This window comes from Oncorhynchus gorbuscha, linkage group LG20 (assembly GCF_021184085.1).
Source record: "Oncorhynchus gorbuscha isolate QuinsamMale2020 ecotype Even-year linkage group LG20, OgorEven_v1.0, whole genome shotgun sequence".
NCBI lineage: Eukaryota > Metazoa > Chordata > Actinopteri > Salmoniformes > Salmonidae > Oncorhynchus > Oncorhynchus gorbuscha.
In genome coordinates this window covers 37,100,825-37,119,138 of record NC_060192.1, presented here as the reverse complement: position 1 = coordinate 37,119,138, position 18,314 = coordinate 37,100,825, and the positions used below count along the sequence as shown (strand labels likewise).

Below are 18,314 nucleotides of genomic sequence, written 5' to 3'. Positions count from 1 at the left end.
GGCTGACTGACTCACAGGCTCACTGGCTCACTCACTGGCTGACTGACTCACAGGCACACTGGCTGACTGACTCACTGACTGACTGACTAACTGACTCACTGACAACTCACTGACTGACTGACTCACTGACTGACTGACTAACTGACTCACTGACAACTCACTGGCTGACTGACTCACTGACTGACTGACTAACTGACTCACTGACTCACTGTCTGACCAGTTACATAACTACAGCACTACAGATATTGATTTTAGGAACACAAACAACATCAGGATGTTTATTTACTTAGTCCTTCCTGTCATATTTCATAACATATGGGGTTTGATCAGGAAGGTAAAACATTGAATATGATCAACCTGAGAACCATACAGAACATTCCGGTAGAAACACAACATACAGAACAGACAGACACATTCCTGGAATAGAAATGGCTTCCTGTCCTCATATCCTGTCCTGCACTGACTTATTAGAGAAAACACCAGGAACGGTAGGCTTCCTCCATGTAGCTTTCACCTGTCCTGTGTTGTTCAGATCAGAGGAAGACAGGAAGCTGATTGGGTCAATCTCAGTACGTCAATCATGAGGTATCTTCTAGAGTCAATCTGACAGTCTACCTTTAATAGAGTTGTAGTCTTCTCACACCTACATGAGTCTGGTTTCTTATTATTCTATCTCTCACAAGGATCTTCACCTAAGTGCCTCTTACGGACAGACAGAGAGGAGAGGGATAGGGTTGAGAAGGGTAGAAAGAGAGAGGAGAGAAGACAGGGAGAGGAGGAGGAGAGATGAGGGTAGACAGAGAGGAGAGGGATAGGGTTGAGAAGGGTAGACAGAGAGAGGAAAGAAGACAAGGAGAGGAGGAGGAGAGATGAGGGTAGACAGAGAGAAGACAGGGAGAGGAGGAGGAGAGATGAGGGTAGACAGAGAGAAGACAGGGAGAGGAGGAGGAGAGATGAGGGTAGACAGAGAGCGGAGAGAAGACAGTGACGTGACTTTCATTAATGTGACGATTGTTATTTATCGAATCCACCAACTATGTTTAATTGTTACCAGATTACCGGGGCGGCAGGGTAGCCTAGTGGTTAGAGCGTTGGACTAGTAAGTGAGTTCAAACCCCCGAGCTGACTAGGTACAAATCTGTTGTTCTGCCCTGAACAGGCAGTTAACCCACTGTTCCCAGGCCATCATTGACAATAAGAATGTGTTCTTAACTGACTTGCCTGGTTAAATAAAGGTAAATAAAGGTAAAATTAAAAATTAAAAATTAAATTGATCATGTAACAATTAACTCATTAGGAATTTGGGGGAACCACTGGAGAAGTTGTTTACAGAGATACCATCTCCCGAATTCAACTCTAAAAGATGTGTATGATATGTCTGCTATATATTGATAACAGTCACTTATTAATCATTACGTCATATCAGTCTCATTCTGAAAGTCGCAGACTTCTTGAATACACAAGACTCCCAGCCTTTTTCTGTTCTACACAAATTGATTTAATTATGTGTTTACTAACTAACTAAATACTAGCACAGAATACACTTACATGAGACAAAAGTCCCTAGTGGACTGGCAAAATATGACGGCTTATTACACAGAGACGGAGAAGGGGGTGGGGAAAGTAGAGATATAGAGGAAAAGGGACATTTATCATAGATACATTCTAGAACTTTAATCATATGCCTTGCACATGAACTGCCACCCGTTTGGGTAAGAAATGCAATGTATTTACGTGTAGATGTCTTTGTACGTCAGCTCTCTGTTGAAACCAATCAATCCTTCTATGGGAAGGGCTCGATCGGTGGAAGGTTCTGTTTGGCCACCAGAGGTCACACTGTCCTTCTTCATAGTTGTCTTGGTCTTGTGGTGGACTGTTCAAATAGAACAGATCTTCAGATGCACCAATGATTGTTTGAGATGGGATCTTCTCCTTCTTTTCTCGGGTAGATAGTCAAGGTTCTAGATCCCTTCACATGCACAGCTGCAGCCTGTTGCATGTTCCTGGTCTAGTGAGTTTATCTTCTTCACCTCGTGTTGAGTTTCAGAGTTTTTCAACCATTTCAACATGTAGCCACAGCAGCACGCTTTCTGGTCTGGGAGTGTCAACCATTTGTAATGTTTAGCTCACGCTTCACGTCTGCTGGTCTGCATATTAATACATAGCGAGTCCTTCTATTGTCGAAAAGGGCGGTTAAATCACATTGACACGCTCTCCTAACTTCATTTATTAAACTATGATCTGGTTAGAAAAACTAAAATCACATTCCTATCTTAACAAAAATAGTTTAATAGTTATTCATATTGTAGGAGAGAAGACAGAGAGAAAGAGAGAGTAGAGAAGGGTACCCTAGTGGTTAGAGCGTTGGACTAGTAACCGGAAGGTTGCAAGATCAAACCCCCGAGCTGACAAGGTACAAATCTGTCGTTCTGCCCCTGAACAAGCAGTTAACCCACTGTTCCGTCATTGAAGGCCGTCATTGAAAATAAGATTTTTTTCTTAACTGACTTGTCTAGTTAAATAAAGGTAACATTTAATTAACATCATGTTGGATGAAAACTTAACAGCCAAAGGGGGTTTCCTTCCTAAGCTTCAGTATTTGGTTCATACAGTTTTTAATAACATCACAAAATGAAAAGCAATATGACATGATTATACTTTAGATCCCCACTGACCATTCTTAACATTCCTATCTTAGAAATATTGTTAGACAGAGAGAGGAGAGAAGACAGGGGGAGGAGGAGGAGAGATAGGGTGGGTAGGCGGAGAGAGAAGACGAGGAGGAGGAGAGATGGGGGGGTAGGCGGAGAGAGATGACGAGGAGGAGGAGAGATGGGTGGGTAGGCGGAGAGAGAAGACGAGGAGGAGGAGAGATGGGGGGTAGGCGGAGAGAGAAGACGAGGAGGAGGAGAGATGCGGGGGAGTAGGCGGAGAGAGAAGACGAAGAGGAGGAGAGATGAGGGGGTAGGTGGAGAGAGAAGACGAGGAGGAGGGCGGAGAGATGGGGGGTAGGCGGAGAGAGAAGACGAGGAGGAGGAGAGATGGGGGGTAGGCGGAGAGAGAAGACGAGGAGGAGGAGAGATGGGGGGTAGGCGGAGATAGAAGATGGGGGGTAGTAGGAGAGGAGTAGGAGAGATGAGGGTAGACAGGGAGAGGAGAGAAGACAGGCAGAGGAGGAGGAGAGATGAAGGTAGACAGAGAGGAGGGAAGACAGGGAGAGGAGATGGAGAGATGAGTGTAGACATTAGCCCCATTCATACCTGGTTCTAACATGCGTCTGTTGCCTTGAGCTTGTCCACATTCTGAATGTGCCCACATTTGTCGACAGGTGTAGACAATCAAAAGATAAATCATGATGTAATTGTGATTAGATCTTCCTAAACACCTCCGGAGGTAGTTGAAGAACAGTATAGCCTTGAAGTGTAAAGGAATCCTGACAACATATACAGTTTGCCAGCGTCACGTTGTTCCCTCCCTCTCAGTATAATCCCACGCATGTAGAAATAAATATATTTATGAAGAGATAACGTCCCGAAAGAGGGTTCCACGTTCCCGTGTCCAACTTCAGCTCAAAATCAAATGAAACCATCATACAGCAAGGCCAAGGACTGTAATATGTAGCAGGAGAGGGAACGGGAGAACCCAAAGCCCAATTCATTCAGAGCTGGACACAATATTTGGTGACCAAACCACCACCAGACCACTGTTTATTCTGGACAGTGATGTGACAATATTGAGGAAAAGATTTTACAAACGTTTTTATTTTTTATAAATGGTTTTATAAACGTTAGTAAAGTGAATATGAGTCTAATTCAGTTCACATCAGATATGAAAATAATACGCTGATAAAATATAGTAACTTCTCTGTGGAAAAGTTTGAATATTCCACTGGTTTTATCTAAAGGTACAGGGGAACATTATACCTTGATATAAAGGTACTGGGGAACATTATACCTTGATATAAAGGTACAGGGGAACATTAGCCCTTGATATAAAGGTACAGGGGAACATTATACCTTGATATAAAGGTACAGGGGAACATTATACCTTGATATAAAGGTACAGGGGAACATTATACCTCCACATTATACCTTGATATAAAGGTACAGGGGAACATTATACCTTGATATAAAGGCACAGGGGAACATTATACCTTGATATAAAGGCACAGGGGAACATTATACATTGCAGGGGAACATTATACATTGATATAAAGGCACAGGGGAACATTATACCTTGATATAAAGGTACAGGGGAACATTATACATTGCAGGGGAACATTATACCTTGATATAAAGGTACAGGGGAACATTATACCTTGATATAAAGGTACAGAGGAACATTAAACCTCCACATTATACCTTGATATAAAGGTACAGGGGAACATTATACCTCCACATTATACCTTGATATAAAGGTACAGGGGAACATTATACCTTGATATAAAGGTACAGGGGAACATTATACCTTGATATAAAGGTACAGGGGAACATTATACCTCCACATTATACATTGATATAAAGGTACAGGGGAACATTATACCTCCACATTATACATTGATATAAAGGTACAGGGGAACATTATACCTCCACATTATACATTGATATAAAGGTACAGGGGAACATTAAACCTCTACATTATACATTGATATAAAGGTACAGGGGAACATTATACCTCCACATTATACCCTGATATAAAGGTACAGGGGAACATTATACATTGATATAAATATAAAGGTACAGGGGAACATTATACCTCCACATTATACATTGATATAAAGGTACAGGGGAACATTATACCTTATACATTGATATAAAGGTACAGGGAACATTATATTATACATTGATATAAAGGTACAGGGGAACATTAAACCTCTACATTATACATTGATATAAAGGTACAGGGGAACATTATACCTCCACATTATACCCTGATATAAAGGTACAGGGGAACATTATACATTGATATAAAGGTACAGGGGAACATTAAACCTCTACATTATACATTGATATAAAGGTACAGGGGAACATTATACCTCCACATTATACATTGATATAAAGGTACAGGGGAACATTATACATTGATATAAAGGTACAGGGGAACATTATACATTGATATAAAGGTACAGGGGAACATTATACATTGATATAAAGGTACAGGGGAACATTATACATTGATATAAAGGTACAGGGGAACATTATGCCTCCACATTATACATTGATATAAAGGTACAGGGGAACATTATACATTGATATAAAGGTACAGGGGAACATTAAACATTGATATAAAGGTACAGGGGAACATTATACATTGATATAAAGGTACAGGGGAACATTATACCTCCACATTATACCTTGATATAAAGGTACAGGGGAACATTATACATTGATATAAAGGTACAGGGGAACATTAGGCCTCCACATTATACCTTGATATAAAGGTACAGGGGAACATTAAACCTCTACATTATACATTGATATAAAGGTACAGGGGAACATTATACATTGATATAAAGGTACAGGGGAACATTATACCTCCACATTATACCTTGATATAAAGGTACAGGGGAACATTATACATTGATATAAAGGTACAGGGGAACATTATACCTCCACATTATACCTTGATATAAAGGTACAGGGGAACATTATACATTGATATAAAGGTACAGGGGAACATTATACCTTGATATAAAGGTACAGGGGAACATTATACCTCCACATTATACCCTGATATAAAGGTACAGGGGAACATTATACATTGATATAAAGGTACAGGGGAACATTATACATTATACCTTGATATAAAGGTACAGGGGAACATTATACATTGATATAAAGGTACAGGGGAACATTATACATTGATATAAAGGTACAGGGGAACATTATACCTTGATATAAAGGTACAGGGGAACATTAAAACTCTACATTATACATTGATATAAAGGTACAGGGGAACATTATACATTGATATAAAGGTACAGGGGAACATTATACATTGATATAAAGGTACAGGGGAACATTAAACCTACATTATACATTGATATAAAGGTACATTGATATAAAGGTACAGGGGAACATTATACATTGATATAAAGGTACAGGGGAACATTAAACCTCCACATTATACATTGATATAAAGGTACAGGGGAACATTATACATTGATATACATTGATATAAAGGTAAAACATTATACATTGATATAAAGGTACAGGGGAACATTAAACCTCCACATTATACATTGATATAAAGGTACAGGGGAACATTATACATTGATATAAAGGTACAGGGGAACATTAAACCTCTACATTATACATTGATATAAAGGTACAGGGGAACATTAAACCTCCACATTATACATTGATATAAAGGTACAGGGGAACATTATACATTGATATAAAGGTACAGGGGAACATTAAACCTCCACATTATACATTGATATAAAGGTACAGGGGAACATTATACATTGATATAAAGGTACAGGGGAACATTAAACCTCTACATTATACATTGATATAAAGGTACAGGGGAACATTAAACCTCCACATTATACATTGATATAAAGGTACAGGGGAACATTATACATTGATATAAAGGTACAGGGGAACATTAAACCTCCACATTATACATTGATATAAAGGTACAGGGGAACATTATACATTGATATAAAGGTACAGGGGAACATTAAACCTCCACATTATACATTGATATAAAGGTACAGGGGAACATTAAACCTCCACATTATACATTGATATAAAGGTACAGGGGAACATTATACATTGATATAAAGGTACAGGGGAACATTAAACCTCCACATTATACATTGATATAAAGGTACAGGGGAACATTAAACTTCCACATTATACATTGATATAAAGGTACAGGGGAACATTATACCTTGATATAAAGGTACAGGGGAACATTAAACCTCTACATTATACATTGATATAAAGGTACAGGGGAACATTATACATTGATATAAAGGTACAGGGGAACATTATACATTGATATAAAGGTACAGGGGAACATTAAACCTCTACATTATACATTGATATAAAGGTACAGGGGAACATTATACATTGATATAAAGGTACAGGGGAACATTATACATTGATATAAAGGTACAGGGGAACATTAAACCTCTACATTATACATTGATATAAAGGTACAGGGGAACATTATACATTGATATAAAGGTACAGGGGAACATTAAACCTCTACATTATACATTGATATAAAGGTACAGGGGAACATTATACATTGATATAAAGGTACAGGGGAACATTAAACCTCTACATTATACATTGATATAAAGGTACAGGGGAACATTATACCTCCACATTATACATTGATATAAAGGTACAGGGGAACATTATACATTGATATAAAGGTACAGGGGAACATTATACATTGATATAAAGGTACAGGGGAACATTAAACATCTACATTATACATTGATATAAAGGTACAGGGGAACATTATACCTCTACATTATACATTGATATAAAGGTATACAGGGGGAACATTAAACCATTATACCTTGATATAAAGGTACATTGATATAAAGGTACAGGGGAACATTAAACCTACATTATACATTGATATAAAGGTACAGGGGAACATTAAACCTCTACATTATACATTGATATAAAGGTACAGGGGAACATTAAACCTCTACATTATACATTGATATAAAGGTACAGGGGAACATTAAACCTCTACATTATACATTGATATAAAGGTACAGGGGAACATTAAACCTCTACATTATACATTGATATAAAGGTATACAGATATAAAGGTACAGGGGAACATTAAACCTCTACATTATACATTGATATAAAGGTACAGGGGAACATTAAACCTCTACATTATACATTGATATAAAGGTACAGGGGAACATTAAACGTCCATCATAGTCCCATGCATCCCCATTTGTCATTCAGTTTAAATACTGCAAAAGAGATGGAGAGAGCAGAGGAGGAGGAGGAGGAGAGAGGAGGGTAGACAGAGAGATGGAGGAGGAGGAGAGAGGAGGGTAGACAGAGAAATGGAGAGAGCAGAGGAGGAGGAGGAGGAGAGAGGAGGAGGAGAGAGGAGGGTAGACAGAGAGATGGAGAGAGCAGAGGAGGAGGAGGAGGAGGAGAGAGGAGGGTAGACAGAGAAATGGAGAGAGCAGAGGAGGAGGAGGAGGAGAGAGGAGGGTAGACAGAGAGATGGAGAGAGCAGAGGAGGAGGAGGAGGAGAGAGGAGGGTAGACAGAGAAATGGAGAGAGCAGAGGAGGGTAGACAGAGAGATGGAGAGAGCAGAGGAGGAGGAAGAGGAGAGGAGGGTAGACAGAGAGATGGAGAAAGCAGAGGAGGAAAGAGGACAGAGGAGGGTAGACAAAGAGATGGAGAGAGCAGAGGAGGAGGAGAGAGGAGAGAGGAGGGTAGACAGAGAGATGGAGAGAGCAGAGCAGGAGTGAAAATTATTGAAGAGATGTGAAACTAATTTACATCCCCAACCAGGCTCCCTCCATTCTCTCCCCCCTTCTCTCCCTCATTTTTCCCCCTCTTCTTTCCTGACTTCCTAGTGCTGCCATGGCAACTACTGGGAGTGTTGGCTGGTTCTATAATGAGTATTTGTCTTTAGACACACAGACAAACAGACAGACCGTGGCTACTGACAGACAGACAGACAGACAGACAGACAGACAGACAGACAGACAGACAGACAGACAGACAGACAGACAGACAGACAGACAGACAGACAGACAGACAGACAGACAGACAGACACTACAGACAGACAGACAGACAGACAGACAGACAGACAGACAGACAGACAGACAGACAGACAGACAGACAGACAGACAGACAGACAGACAGACAGACAGACAGACAGACAGACAGACAGACAGACAGACAGACAGACAGACAGACAGACAGACAGACACTACCATGGCTACAGACAGACAGACAGACAGACAGACAGACAGACAGACAGACAGACAGACAGACAGACAGACAGACAGACAGACAGACAGACAGACAGACAGACAGACAGACACTACCATGGCTACAGACAGACAGACAGACAGACAGACAGACAGACAGACAGACAGACAGACAGACAGACAGACAGACAGACAGACAGACAGACAGACAGACAGACAGACAGACAGACAGACAGACAGACAGACAGACAGACAGAATCATGGCAACAGACAGACAGACACAATCATGGCGACAGACAGACAGACAGACAGACAGACAGACAGACAGACAGACAGACAGACAGACAGACAGACAGACAGACAGACAGACAGACAGACAGACAGACAGACAGACAGACAGACAGACAGACAGACAGACAGACAGACAGACAGACACAATCATGGCAACAGACAGACCAGCAGACAAACAGACACTATCGTAGCTACAGAGATTAACAGATCACACAGAGAGGAGAACAGAGAAGCAGTAGGATTGATGAGATGATTCTCCTTCACTCCATTTCAGGATAAGTTCTATATCAGCAATGATGGTGCTGAAGATGTGTGTATTAAATTGTTCTCTCTCTCTCTCTCTCTCTCTCTCTCTCTCTCTCTCTCTCTCTCTCTCTCTCTCTCTCTCTCTCTCTCTCTCTCTCTCTCTCTCTCTCTCTCTCTCTCTCTCTCTAGGAGTCTCAGGGTTCATCTATCTCTCTGGCCTCTACCAAAGTCTGTAGCTCCATAGAAGAAGGGGATGGAGGTAAAGAAGGAAGGATCTCTCTCTCTCCCATCTTCTTTTCTTTTTTGTTCTCCTTGACCCCACTGTCTAACTTCCCCACTCCATCACCACTCCATCTCTCTCTTTTTATCTTTGAAAGTACTGCTTCCTATCATAACACCTCTCTCTCTCTCTCTCTCTCTCTCTCTCTCTCTCTCTCTCTCTCTCTCTCTCTCTCTCTCTCTCTCTCTCTCTCTCTCTCTCTCTCTCTCTCTCTCTCCCCCTCCGTCCCTCCCTCATCCAGCTGAATCTATAGCAGAGGATGATATCCCTGCGGTGCCTGCCTCCATATCGGAGCGCTACAGAGTGGGACGTATGTTGGGAGACGGTAACTTTGCGGTGGTCCGGGAATGTGTGGAACACTCCACAGGCAGAGAATACGCCCTGAAGATCATTAACAAGGGCCGATGCCGGGGGAAGGTGAGGAGGGAAGGGGGTAACAGGGGATAAGGTGAGGGGGAGGGTAACAGGTGGCAAGGAGAAGGGGGAGGGGTTAACAGGTGGCAAGGAGAAGGGGAGGGGTTAACAGGGGGCAAGGTGAGGGGGAGGGGTTAACAGGGGGCAAGGTCAGGGGGAACGGGTTAACAGGGGGCAAGGAGAAGGGGGAGGGGTTAACAGGGGGCAAGGTCAGGGGGAACGGGTTAACAGGGGGCAAGGAGAAGGGGAGGGGTTAACAGGGGGCAAGGTGAGGGGGAGGGGTTAACAGGGGGCAAGGTGAGGGGGAGGGGTTAACAGGGGGCAAGGTGAGGGGGAGGGGTTAACAGGGGGCAAGGTGAGGGGGAGGGGTTAACAGGGGGCAAGGTGAGGGGGAGGGGTTAACAGGGGGCAAGGTGAGGGGGAGGGGTTAACAGGGGGCAAGGAGAAGGGGGAACGGGTTAACAGGGGGCAAGGAGAAGGGGGAACGGGCTAACAGGGGGCAAGGTGAGGGGGGAGGGGTTAACAGGGGGCAAGGTGAGGGGGAAGAGTTTAACATGGGGCAAGGTGAGGCGGGGGGCAGGGAAGTGAAGGTGTGGTCAAGGTGATGTGAGGGGGGGGGCAGGGAAGTGAGGGTTTGGCCAGGGTGATGTGAGGGGGGCAGGGAAGTGAGGGGGTGGTCAGGGTGATGTGAGGGGGGCAGGGAAGTGAGGGGGTGGTCAGGGTAATGTGAGGGGAGGGTCAGTGTGATGTGAGGGAGGGGCAGGGAAGTGAGGGTGTGGTCAGGGTGACGTGAGGGGGTGGACTCCTCCTCCTCCTGCTCCTCCTCCTGCTCATCCTCCTCTCTCCTCTCTCCACCTCCTTCCCTCTTCCTCCTCCTCCTCCTCCCCACCATCAGGAGCATATGATCCAGAATGAGGTAGCCATCCTGAGGAGGGTGAAACACCCCAACATTGTCCTGCTGATCGAGGAGATGGACACCTACAGTGAGCTCTACCTGGTTATGGAGCTGGTGAAGGTAGGCAATGGAGGGGGTGGAGGTGGGGGGGGGTCCTATTTAGGCGAGGTTCTGGCTAGCGGAGGAGAATACTAGAACATAAAGAAACACACACCTATTTAGGCGAGGTCCTGGCTAGCGGAGTAGAACTAGAACATAAAGAAACACACACCTATTTAGGCGAGGTCCTGGCTAGCGGAGTAGAACTAGAACATAAAGAAACACACACCTATTTAGGCGAGGTCCTGGCTAGCGGAGTAGAACTAGAACATAAAGGAGAGCCACACTAAGAGCTCAGATGCAAAAATGTCATGTCCAACGTTTCGATGGGCAAGCTGTCTTCATCAGGGCATAATCACAAACAGGGTGACACATTTATATAGTGTCAAAAGACACACACAGCTGTCTGTAATCATGGCCAAGTATGGCCTAATATCATTGGTTAATTCTCAAATATTCAAATGACATACAAAGAACAATATACAAAAAACAAATGGATAGCATACGATCATAAATTCATTTAGACTACATCGGCCAACGTCACAATAATCACAAGAATGGCTTCAGATCAAAGTCTACGTTGAGACCGAAGGGAGCAAGGGTCTTTAAATGAAAGATCCAGGCAGCCTCTCTTCTACACGTTTTGCCACAGGGCGGAGAGAAAATCGTGCATTTTAGTAACACATTTCCTGCAATTCTACTCATTTTGCCAATGGGCAGAGAGACATTTTTCTTTTTTTAAAGCACATTTCCTACAATTTTACACATTTTACCATGACTCATGTCATGTTAGTTTGATATCTGAGTGAGAATGAATAACACTATCAATGGGGGCCTCCTGACAAGACAAGAGAAACATTTCGACATTGTGACATTGTGACATTGCGACATTGCGACATTGTGACATTGCAACATTGTGACATTGTGACATTGTGACATTGCGACATTTCGACATTGCGACATTGTGACATTGCGACATTGCGACATTGTGACATTGCGACATTGTGACATTGCGACATTTCGACATTGCGACATTGTGACATTTCGACATTGCGACATTTCGACATTGCGACATTGTGACATTTCGACATTGCGACATTGTGACATTTCGACATTGCGACATTGTGACATTTCGACATTGTGACATTGTGACATTGCGTCATTGCGACATTGCGACATTGCGACATTGTGACATTTCGACATTGCGACATTGTGACATTGTGACATTTCGACATTGTGACATTGTGACATTGCACCTTGTGTATTCCACTGTTCTAACTCTCAGCGATAAGTTCACACCCCTGAATGTTGTGTCACTGGTCTACACACAATACCCCCATAATGTCAAAGTGGAATTATGTTTTTAGACATTTTTACAAATGAATAAAAAATGAAATGCTGAAATGTCTCCAGTCAATAATTATTCAGCCCCTTTGTCATGGCCTAAATAAGTTCAGGAGTAAATATTTGCTTAACAGGTCCCACAATAAGTTGCATGCATTCACTCTTTGTTCAATAATAGTGTTTAACATGATGTTTGAATGACTACCTCATCTCTGTACCTCACATTATCTGTAAAGCCCCACAGTCGAGCAGCAAACACAGATCCAATCATAAAGAACCAGGGAGGTTTTCAAATGTCTCACAAAGAAGGACACCTAATGGTAGATGGAGTAAAACATTTTTTTAAAGTAGACATTAAATATCCCTTTGAACACGGTGAAGTTATTAATTACACTCTGGATGTTGTATTAATACTCCCAGTCACTACAAAGACACATGTGTCCTTCCTAACTCATTTGTCGGAGAGGAGCAATGGGGACTATAAAACAGTTACAGAGTTTAATGGCTGTGATAGAAGAAAACTCAGGATGGATCGTCATTGTAGTTTCTCTACAATATTAACCTAAATGACTGAGTGACAAGAAGGAAGCTACCTAATAATAATATTCCAAAACATGCATTAACAAGGTATTAAAGGCATTAAAGCGAAATTGAAATTGTAGCAAAGATATTAACTTTGCCCTGAATACGAAGTACCACAGTACATCACCGAGTACCACTCTTCATATTTTCAACCATGGTGGTGGCTGCATCGTGTTATGGGTCTGCTTGTAATCGTTAAGGACTGGGAAGTTTTGTAGGATAAATAGAAACGTAGTGGAGATAAGCACAAGTCAAATCCTAGAGGAAAACCTGGTTCAGTCTGCTTTCCACCAGACACTGGGAGATGAATTCACCTTTCAGCAGGACAATAACTTAAAACACAAGGCCAAATATACACTGGAGTTGCTTGACAAGAAGACAGTGAATTTTCCTGAGTGGCCTAGTTTTGACAATTAGAAAATCTATGGCGAGACTTGAAAATGGCTGTCTAGCAATGATCACCAACCAACTTGACATAGCTTGAAGATGAACCTGTCCCCTTCATTACACACACCTGTCCCCTTCATTACACACACCTGTCCCCTTCATTACACACACCTGTCCCCTTCATTACACACACCTGTCCCCTTCATTACACACACCTGTCCCCTTCATTACACACACCTGTCCCCTTCATTACACACACCTGTCCCCTTCATTACACACACCTGTCCCCTTCATTACACACACCTGTCCCCTTCATTACACACACCTGTCCCCTTCATTACACACACCTGTCCCCTTCATTACGTTCACCTGTCCCCTTCATTACACACACCTGTCCCCTTCATTACACACACCTGTCCCCTTCATTACGTTTCACCTGTCCCCTTCATTACACACACCTGTCCCCTTCATTACACACACCTGTCCCCTTCATTACACACACCTGTCCCCTTCATTACACACACCTGTCCCCTTCATTACACACACCTGTCCCCTTCATTACGTTCACCTGTCCCCTTCATTACACACACCTGTCCCCTTCATTACACACACCTGTCCCCTTCATTACACACACCTGTCCCCTTCATTACACACACCTGTCCCCTTCATTACACACACCTGTCCCCTTCATTACACACACCTGTCCCCTTCATTACACACACCTGTCCCCTTCATTACACACACCTGTCCCCTTCATTACACACACCTGTCCCCTTCATTACACACACCTGTCCCCTTCATTACACACACCTGTCCCCTTCATTACACACACCTGTCTCCTTCATTACGTTCACCTGTCCCCTTCATTACACACACCTGTCCCCTTCATTACACACACCTGTCCCCTTCATTACACACACCTGTCCCCTTCATTACACACACCTGTCCCCTTCATTACACACACCTGTCCCCTTCATTACACACACCTGTCCCCTTCATTACACACCCTGTCCCCTTCATTACACACACCTGTCCCCTTCATTACACACACCTGTCCCCTTCATTACACACACCTGTCCCCTTCATTACACACACCTGTCCCCTTCATTACACACACCTGTCCCCTTCATTACACACACCTGTCCCCTTCATTACACACACCTGTCCCCTTCATTACACACACCTGTCCCCTTCATTACACACACCTGTCCCCTTCATTACACCACCTGTCCCCTTCATTACACACACCTGTCCCCTTCATTACACACACCTGTCCCCTTCATTACGTTCACCTGTCCCCTTCATTACACACACCTGTCCCCTTCATTACACACACCTGTCCCCTTCATTACACACACCTGTCCCCTTCATTACACACACCTGTCCCCTTCATTACACACACCTGTCCCCTTCATTACGTTCACCTGTCCCCTTCATTACACACACCTGTCCCCTTCATTACACACACCTGTCCCCTTCATTACAAACACCTGTCCCCTTCGTTACGTTCACCTGTCCCCTTCATTACACACACATGCCCCCTTCATTACACACACCTGTCCCCTTCGTTACGTTCACCTGTCCCCTTCATTACACACACCTGTCCCCTTCATTACACACACCTGTCCCCTTCATTACACACACCTGTCCCCTTCATTACACACACCTGTCCCCTTCATTACACACACCTGTCCCCTTCATTACACACACCTGTCCCCTTCATTACACACACCTGTCCCCTTCGTTACGTTCACCTGTCCCCTTCATTACACACACCTGTCCCCTTCGTTACGTTCACCTGTCCCCTTCATTACACACACCTGTCCCCTTCGTTACGTGCACCTGTCCCCTTCCTTACATGCACCTGTCCCCTTCGTAATGCTCACCTGTTCCCTTCGTTACGCGCACCTGTTCCCTTCGGTACGTACACCTGTTCCCTTCGTTACACCTGTCCCCTTCATTACATGCACCTGTCCCCTTCGTTACATGCACCTGTCCCCTTCGTTACATGCACCTGTCCCCTTCGTTACATGCACCTCTCCCCTTCGTTACATGCACCTGTCCCCTTCGTTACATGCACCTGTCCCCTTCATTACGCACACCTGCGCCTCAGTTGACCCACCTGAACTCCATCACTATTTGATTGCCTCCCCTTTATTTGTCTATTCCTCTGTTTGTTCCCTGTGTCAGCATTGATGTTGTTACTTTGTCCCCTGTCCAGACGCTGTTCCTGTCCTGTTTTATGTCCGTTATTCATTCGTTATTCATAGAGAGAGAGAGGAAGGCAAAGAGAGGGAGATACAGAGAGACAGAGAAGTGAGTGATTGAGGAAGGCAGCACAGTTTACAAGAGGAGACTTGACAGTTTTCTCATTTTAATGACTGTGTGTCTCTAAGCCTGTGAGTCTCAGTGTGTGTGTCAGTCTGTGTGAAACCAGGCCCTATTTAAAGCTTCTGCTTCGCGTGTGCATGCATTATAGTCACACTAGTTTGCAAGACTATAGTATGTATTGCTTGAAGCACAATATTCAACTCAATTCTCCCTACCATCATGTCTAAGCCAATATGACGCCAGTGTCGATGAAAACTGCCAATCAACTTGATTGGAGGTACACAACACATTCCCAGCCTCTCGCCATGCTCTGTCCGGCCATTACCGAGAACAACTATACCAGATTTTTTTTACAAGGTTGTTAGCATTGGGGTCGTCAATCAATGTTTTCCCCAAACCCAACTCAAATTCTAGACGTCAGATTAAAACAAGGCTACAGAATCCATCAGGTGACCATTAGATCCATTTGGACTGAATACATTTGTAGGTGCAACAGTTAATTATTTATTTTTTATCACAATTTACCACATTTCAGCCCATTAGAGAACCGACAAAGTGCTACATTTTCGAGCATTTCTGACAACGCTAACATCTTTTCAGTTCTTTTCAAGTTCTAAAACCGGGGCTCAAGAGTTTCAGCTAGCTAGTAGAAGGCTAGCAGCTGTAGCTAGCTAGTTAAGGTAAGTATATTTTGCTAGGGAATATTTTTCATACGACTGAAGTCATCTGTATAAACGTTTGACCTGGACACTTGCATTTAATCAGAGAACAAACATTAGCTAGCGAATGTCCTTTGCTACTATTATGGCCAGTTAGATACACCAAACATTGGGAACATTGGGAAACTGCCACGCTGCTGATTTATAATCTAGCACACACCAGAACAGACAATAGAAAATCCAGAGCAAATTCTATCCCTTACCTTATTCATTAAGCACTTATAGTTGACCGGGGCAGTTCGAGCAGGGCAGGAGGTTGACAAACTGTCTTGTTGGAAAGGTGGCATTCTATGACGGTGCCATGTTGAAAGTCACTGAGCTCTTCAGTAACGCCACAAAATCTTTTTGTTCCTCAGTCTTCCCGCTCTTTCATTCAAGCTCTTCAGTAAGGTCATTCTACTGCCAATGTAAATCAAGAGAGATTGCATGGCTGTGTGCTCGATTTTACACACCTGTCAGCAATGGGTATGGCTGAAATAGCTGAATACACTAATTTGATGGGGTGTCAACATACTTTTGTACATATAGTGTATCTATAAAAGGGTTCGTAGCCTAACATTTAGTGTTACCGCCCTGGGATTGGAAGGGTTCATCACCTGGGTTCGTCTACCGAGAAGAGGCTATTTTGACCATTCTCTTTTGTATTGATGAGCCTCAAGGTTATTTAGGCTTTTTGTTAAAATAGCTGAATACACCTGATTCTACCACTCAGCTGTTCATCAAAACCTCAACAGGTCATCAAGACCTCAGCTGTTCATCTGGATCTCAGCTGTTCATTTGGATCTCAACTGTTCATCAAGACCTCAACTGTTCATCAAGACCTCAACTGTTCATCTGGATCTCAGCTGTTCATTTGGATCTCAACTGTTCATCAAGACCTCAGCTGTTCATCTGGATCTCAGCTGTTCATCTGGATCTCAGCTGTTCGAGACCTCAGCTGTTCATCAAGACCTCAGCTGTTCATCAGGACCTCAGCTGTTCATCAAGACCTCAGCTGTTCATCAAGACCTCAGCTGTTCATCAGGACCTCAGCTGTTCATCAGGACCTCAGCTGTTCATCAAGACCTCAGCTGTTCATCAGGACCTCAGCTGTTCATCAAGACCTCAGCTGTTCATCAGGACCTCAGCTGTTCATCGAAATCTCTGCTGTTCATCAGGACCTCAGCTGTTCATCAAGACCTCAGCTGTTCATCAGGACCTCAGCTGTTCATCGAAATCTCTGCTGTTCATAAGGATCTCAGCTGTTCATCAAGACCTCAACTGTTCATCAAGACCTCAACTGTTCATCGAGAACTCAGCTGTTCATCAAGACCTCAGCTGTTCATCAGGACCTCAGCTGTTCATCAAGAACTCAACAGGTCATCAAGACCTCAACTGTTCATCAGGACCTCAGCTGTTCATCAAGACCTCAGCTGTTCATCAAGACCTCTGTATGTACAAAGTTTAATATATCTGATTAATGTTTGATTGTATATTTCGTAATAACTCACTATTGTTTACAGGTAATGTAGAACTAAGCCTTTCTACAGTCAAATATAAGTACATTTTCATGTATATTATTTTAGGTTATTTTGTGTATTTTTCAGGATCTTTCTCAATGTACTTGTTAAAATATATCACGGACATGTTTTCCATATGGACTAAAATGGGTTTCTGGTTTCCCAGAAGCTTCCCTCTGGATAATCTTAAATAAATACTAATAACTTTATTACGTCTGTTGTCATTTGTCATTATTGTGTTCTTTTACTTTAGTTTTACTATTAAGAAGGTTCGTCCTCTATACATTTCC

General features: G+C 43.1%; 1 protein-coding gene across 2 annotated transcripts in view; it reads left to right on the top strand.

The window, feature by feature from the left end:
* The window catches only part of dclk1a (doublecortin-like kinase 1a), a 256,000-nt gene that overhangs the window by 204,614 nt on the left and 33,072 nt on the right, over positions 1-18,314 (top strand). For both annotated transcript variants that reach the window (XM_046318199.1, XM_046318200.1), the window contains 3 exons: positions 9,664-9,733; positions 9,996-10,171; positions 11,064-11,183. In XM_046318199.1, coding sequence (XP_046174155.1) covers positions 9,664-9,733; positions 9,996-10,171; positions 11,064-11,183 — 366 coding nt within the window. The remainder of the gene's footprint in view (positions 1-9,663; positions 9,734-9,995; positions 10,172-11,063; positions 11,184-18,314) is intronic.